At 34.4% G+C, this 6765-nt stretch overlaps 1 protein-coding gene across 1 annotated transcript; it reads right to left on the bottom strand.

Annotated features, from left to right (window-relative positions):
- Positions 1-719: 719 nt before the first annotated feature.
- LOC140049886 (medium-chain acyl-CoA ligase ACSF2, mitochondrial-like) lies at positions 720-5719 on the bottom strand. Its single transcript, XM_072094839.1, has 12 exons — positions 5537-5719; positions 5282-5413; positions 5020-5073; positions 3397-3509; positions 2988-3096; positions 2561-2653; positions 2086-2234; positions 1482-1584; positions 1236-1384; positions 1088-1142; positions 914-1000; positions 720-776 (listed from the first exon to the last, which is right to left on the bottom strand). Exons 1-12 carry the CDS (start codon positions 5717-5719, stop codon positions 720-722), a joined length of 1284 nt encoding a protein of 427 aa, XP_071950940.1.
- Positions 5720-6765: the final 1046 nt, after the last annotated feature.

Genomic DNA, 6765 nt, shown 5'->3' with positions numbered 1-6765 from the left:
AATAATTAGTTGTACATAATATAAATGACATTTTAACATCTAGTAAGGATATTCTTTACAGTTTTAATGTGTAGGCCTATACTAGCAAGTGTATTGTATACAATGTTTTTGTAAGGCATAATGTTTGTTGAAACTTATACATCATTATTAGTAAATATTGGTAGATTCATCTCAACAGTATTATTTTAATTATCTTTTTTTTACGTAACGCATATCTATGCTTATCGGTTTGATCGTAATGTCTATGACGTAATCACCAACATTTAATAAAGTAAATCTATTAGCCTGAAATAATTTAGGGGCCTAGATAAAAACCTTGATTTATAAAAAGACTACAGCAAGCCTACCTTTCCCGAAGCTCCAGATGGGAAGGAGTCAAATATTAGAAAGTAAGACGGCTGGATTATTTCTGACATCTAAAAAAAGATAATTTTCATAAACACAAAATAATAACCTTTTTATGCATTTGCTTTCCTCCTTAATAATACACATATTAAACAAAAATCGAAAAAGTTCAGAAAATGATTAATTTGTGTTTATTCGATATAAATACCTTTCCAGCAAAGAAAGTTTTCAGTTCTTCTTCGGTGACTTTGTAACCTTCATTTAATCTGAAAAATTATTTTATAAATTTGAAAAAAATTTAAAATGATACAAAATAGAAATATAACTTAAATTAAATTAAATAATTTCATTTTTTGTATAAATAAAAATAATACTTACGTAACACATGCACAAACATCTTCACCGATCCTGTAATCTGGAATTGGTATAACCTGTGAGATTGAAGAACAACAGAATTTGACTATTGCTAATACATTTGGTAAACATTGGGTGTTTTTATTGTCTAAAGCACGTTATCATTCGTTTGTTAACAAAATGTTTTTCTATCTAATAGTTGTTTACCACTTACCTGCGCAATGTTTACGGCTGGATGAGTTACTACAAAACTTTCCACTTCTGATGGATGGATATTGTCGCCTCTTCTGATGATTATGTCCTGGAAAAAATGTGTAAATTGGTAACATAAGATCAAGTGTAACATTGCTTTAAATCGAGACAGATATTACATTAATATTTCGATTACCTTAATTCGACCGACTATAGTCAGGTAGCCATTTTCACTTAGCTTACCAACATCTCTGAACAAATCAAAACAATTATTTTAGGAATTTCTTTGATTTTATAAATGACGGTATACTTTGCTTTTGTAATAATACAAGTTGTGATAGTACCCTGTTTTAATCCATCCTTTTTCAGTGATTGTCTGTTTTGTTTTCTCGATATCACCATAGTAACCTCTGAACGCAGTCGGACTTCGTATCCATACCTCTCCGTTCTCTCCCACTTCTACGGGACATCCTTTTTCATCAATTATTTGAATCTGTAAATACAGCATTGTTGGCGTACATTAGTAATTTATAAACAGAATGGAATGAAACATCATTTGGAAAAAGATAAGAAAAGTAGATAGGTCCTACTTCAGTATTTGGTAAAGGGCGGCCTGATGTGTTCCAAACATCTGGACCATCATCGACTGTCACAGAGCTGATTCCCGAGGGTTTCGGTAGAACCATAAAGATTCTGAAGAAAAGAAATAACTATTATTCGCAGTAACTCCCCATAGATTATTAGCGGCATACTCAGACCTCCACGACGAGGTTTATGGTAGGCTACTTTGTACGTACCAACGTAACAACCCGACGATTTTTGTTTAACTCAAAAATAACATCTGATGGAATGGGCGAACCATAAGTAAAACCTTTTATTTAAAAAGAAACACACTTGTTATCGATTTTCTGACATAGATTGAAGATATTACAATTTAATAGGTGTATCTAAATATTATATAATTATATTGTATTAGTATGTTACCTGATTTCAATGAAGACAGGTCGTACTTATCACAAATTGGATTATACGCAAGATTAACCAGACCATCAATCTTCAAGGCGAAAAAGTTGCACCTACAGAATAAGATTATCATATTACCGCAACCGAGGGTGCATGTATCAATAATATCAGCTATTACCAAATCGTGGAAGAATGTAAAAGTGTACCTATTTACAATATAGAGTATTTTACCTCTCTGCTTCGACAGCCTGAACAAGCTTTTCAAATGTGTAGGTTGGTGAAGGAAACACCGCAGTTGTACCGTATAGAAGTGACCCTACTTGACTCAAATGCGTTGTCACAATGTATGCCATGTTACTGATAAATGTCAATTTATTGATCTTAAAATAAATAATATCATTATCAATTATCATCGTGAGTTTTTGTTATCATTATCATTATACACGTCTTAAGCCTGTGTTCTACTAAAATTAAAGCATTGTTATGGGCATGCACATTCATATTCCATCTACACATAATCAGGGCTGCATGGGATCGAGACAAGACAAATTGATCGGGACAGCACGAATTGATTGATTGGTTGATAATTTTATTTCATAATCACAGGATTCCATATCAAATCTGCCATCAATATCTCTGCCCTATACTTTTTCGTTGTATACTCTACCACCATGAACTAGAAAACTAAAATCATTTTTTAGCATACCTGTTTCTCGTCAAATTGATTGGGTGCAAAGATGGATCCATTTAGTGTTTGGAAATGAGTAAACGGTACAAGTTTTGGTGATCCTGTTGTTCCCTGACAAAAACAAAATACACTATAAGCTCACGTTTTTGCCTAATCATAGGCATGTCTAAAAGCTCTGTCTATACTATCAAAATATGGTAGTGATATGCCCAAATATGGTAGTGATATGAGATCATTATGGTCATATATATATATCATACTTTTGTTACATAAAGTCTGATAATAATAATAATTTATTTGGAAGCTACACTTTTGAAACAGTGGCACACTTCTTGAATGAAGGTGCGTCCAGAGTAAGTAAAATAAAAGTTAGAAAAAAAATGATTTAACAAAAGGCCTATTTAAAATTATGTACAAGATAAATAACTAATCTAATGTGTTTTACCGATGTCGTAAAAAAATAACTGACGTCATCAATTGTAACTTTCTTGGCCGCTGTTGCTACTTCTTCTTCACATCCAGAAATAGAAATATCATCTAAATTCAACATTCCACTGAAAAGAACACATTTATAATTACATGACTTCAAGGTTCTTATTAGGGTCAAACGATTTTTCATTTTGATACACACTTTCTATTTTCTATGGTTTTATAAGTTCTGGGTTTACAGTACTTACATTTTACAATTTGGACCAGTGGCTATGACTTTCTTCAAGTGAGGCAACCTAAAAAAAGTCGTTACTGTTAATTCTTAAGCAGATAGTCACAAGTCAAGATAGCTATCTTATAACGTAACTTATTGCATCATACATGTAGTGCTTAAATAATCAAATTCCAATAATAAGCCTACTTACTGTTTTGAATTTAAGTCACCTGGAATACTTTCACTTAACTCTGGAATCATTTCACAAACCATCGGGTAAAGTGTGTCCGGGCTACGAGTTATGAACAGCGCTTTGCACGACACCTGTATGAAATAGGAGAGTACATTAGACCTATTATAATGCATTGTAGTATGTCGTTGGCCGTAGTCTCTGGACCAGAATCTAAAAAAACAAGGCCAACAGCCATTAAGTCGCGTGCTACAATGCATAGTGATACCGGACCGACAGACAGACCGACAGACAGACCGACAGACAGACCGACAGACAGACCGACAGACAGACAGACCGACCGACCGACATAGTGAACTATACTGACCGAAATTACTGAACATGTTTAAAAATGTTGAAATGTTTAAAAACATTTATATTTTTTTAATTTACACGTGCGTAGCCTGTCACTTTTGACGTGCTCGTATAACGTAATTTCGAGTTGAAAAGTAAGTCAAGGAAACAGAAATCGGGCAAAAAGAGTGCGTAATATAACATTTAACGCGCAGTGCGCGCGCAAAAATATGCGCACTCATGGCAATTTTGTAAACGCTTAAAATTGCCTGAAACGTACTCTTATTTCATCGAAAATAAATTTTGAAAATTGTAAGCGCGCGTACGCATGCGTTACATGCGCTACGCACGTAATTGTATTGCCATATGATGATTTATGCCCTGAAATTTATGAGTACCAAATTTTATTTAATTGTGATTCATGGTTGTGAAGATATGATTTCAAACGTGATTTCGTTAAATCGTGCGTAAACCGCGTAATTTTTTATTGCGCACCGTGAAAACATAACCACATTGATTCCTGGCCATAAGGAATATACTGTGAAAAATTGACCTAGCTAGATTAAACTGATATCAAGATAAGGTCAGAAAGCGATAAAACGCATAGTGATACCGGACCGACAGACCGACAGACAGACAGACCGACAGACAGACAGACCGACCAACCGACCGACATAGTGAACTATAGAGTCGCTTCCACGCGACTAAAAAGACTGCACCCAGAACGTGGAATAATTTCGTGCATGCGCACAATGAATTGACAAGATGTAGGTTCTAGATCACATCAAATCGAACACTCCTACTGTATATCATTTACCGGTAATATAACATCATAAAGGGTTCAGCTATTCAATGGCCACATGTCTGCATAATTAATTAGACAAATATATTATTAATTATAAATATAAACACATTAGGCATAGAATATTAATTCTAAACCGCCCGGTGATATAGGCCTAATGAAATTTAATTAATTAATTTGAAACGATAAGATAAGGAAATCTGTGAGAATGAGAAAATTCCCCAACCGAGATTCGAACCCGGACCTTCTGCTTGATATGTAGATGTCCTAACCATTAGACCACTGGGCTTTCATGGTATAGTTCAAACCTGAATAGATAGCAACCCTTTAACATTCTCGGCGTGGTACGGCGGAACAACACTAGTCCCTCAAACAATTTGAAACTTTCCTTTTAATTATCTTCGAATAAGGAACTTGGAACTACTGTACAGTAGTAGCTAACTTCACAGACATCATCATAAACAGTATTAATGAAAAACAATTAATGAAATATGATGAATAATTCATACCTGTGCCATTACATTCTGAAAAGTGTGAGAAGTATGACCAATAAGCAGATTAGCCTGAAAAAAATTAATTAATAATTTTGAATATTCAATCCAAATAGTTTCTTCACCCGTGTTTTGTTTTTGTTAATTTAAGGTTACACACACTGAACGTTATACGTTACATTAAAGCAATATAGTTTATGACATAACGGTAGATATAAACTTGATATCAGTTTAAAAATATGTAATTTGATTAATTAAATAAATATTATGGGGTACCTACCACACCGACGCCTATTGCTCTCGCTGCACCTGTAATAAGCGGCCATTCTACATGGTTAGCACCTATAATCGCTATACGATCACCACGACGAAGACCAAGTTTGAATAAGAACCCGGCTGCTAAGTCTATTACCTGAAGAATAGAAAGAAAGTGTATAGTTCAGCCCTTGTGCAGGCAACCACGACAATGTGCAGCCTATCGCAAGTTTTCAAGCGGAACGAATGGAAGTGGAATGATAATGTGTAAATTGCTCACCCTTTTCTTGTATTCAGCAAACGTAACTCGTTCGTTATCGCTGACAAAAACAAGCATTTCTCTGTCTGGATTTTTCTTCACTCTCTCTTCCAACATTTCGTGCATCGTCAGCCCAATAAAGGGCTTAAGACTTGGGGCATGAACGTAGCTTATCCTGCGCAACAAGGTCATTCGAGACAACATTCTACGGATTTAACAACTATACTTAATGACAAATGGACTCTACATTATCAAGCAAGTTTGTTATTTTCCTAAATGTGCTATACCCAAATATGATAGCGATATGACATAATCATGTTCATTTTTAGTGTAGACAGCAGAGCTTTACTCTAGTTCAATCATCAATTTACACAGACGAGCGGTAACAGTAATAGATAGATACAGATTCTACATGGGACAAGCTACGCGGTTTTCCGCTTACCGGTACCGCGCATTTGTGTAAATTGGCATTTAAACGTGGATTTAAACAGTTTTAACTTTTTTTTCTTGAATTCCGTAGTAAACGACAGGATTATTCAAGTTTACTTCTGTTGTAGCCAACACTGAGTGTTGATAAACATGAGCTTAGAGTATCAACATAATTAATTGGAACTTGAAAGCCACTCCGAGAGTGCATACCTCCGCCTACTGTAAAATTCTCCTACATAAGATTTCTCCGGGAAAATAAATTTATATATTTGGTCGTACGAAACAAATTTGTAGTGATTAAAACAATGAAGTAACCAAGTTTTCTGCTGTTATTTTATTTATTTATTTATGCTCTACCTTGGTATTGAGCACTCTATCCTAACGGTCTGATAATTTCAACCTGAATATATATATATATATATATTTGTGTGTGTCTTAATGATGTTTATGGTTTAGGCTAATTTCACTACAACCATGTGTATGCGAGTTTGGCGTAATGGTTATGTAACAAGCCTTTCAATTAACAATAGCTTCAGTTGACTAACAATAGAACAGCAACGCGAAAATCAAACGAGTGAATTTGAAATGAAATAGGTTTTTTAAACTACTCGCATCAAAAAAGGTGCACATTATGTTTTAAAATTACAAATCACAAATTATAACTCTTGCCTCGTGTACAAAAATGAAGTTTTTTGGACAAGTAGTTCTCGAGAAAATGCAATTTCAGTTTACTTGTTACTTTAAGACTGCTCGCCGGCTTTTGAAAACTTCTGTCCTATCTTTTAACACTAGCAGGTCTGAAAATTATACTGAAAAGTGGT

This window comes from Antedon mediterranea, chromosome 5 (assembly GCF_964355755.1).
Source record: "Antedon mediterranea chromosome 5, ecAntMedi1.1, whole genome shotgun sequence".
NCBI classification, from domain to species: domain Eukaryota; kingdom Metazoa; phylum Echinodermata; class Crinoidea; order Comatulida; family Antedonidae; genus Antedon; species Antedon mediterranea.
This window is presented reverse-complemented; position numbering and strand designations above follow the sequence as displayed.

What these genes read in the sequence shown, in the direction of transcription:
- LOC140049886 (XM_072094839.1), bottom strand. Translation starts at nt 5,719, where the DNA reads ATGTTGTCTCGAATGACCTTGTTGCGCAGGATAAGCTACGTTCATGCC. An exon ending in GGTGACTTAAATTCAAAACA is followed by an intron (nt 3,097 to 3,396) that starts GTAAGTAGGCTT and finishes TGTTCTTTTCAG; the next exon opens with TGGAATGTTGAATTTAGATG. An exon ending in AAAGGATGGATTAAAACAGG is followed by an intron (nt 1,143 to 1,235) that starts GTACTATCACAA and finishes TGATTTGTTCAG; the next exon opens with AGATGTTGGTAAGCTAAGTG.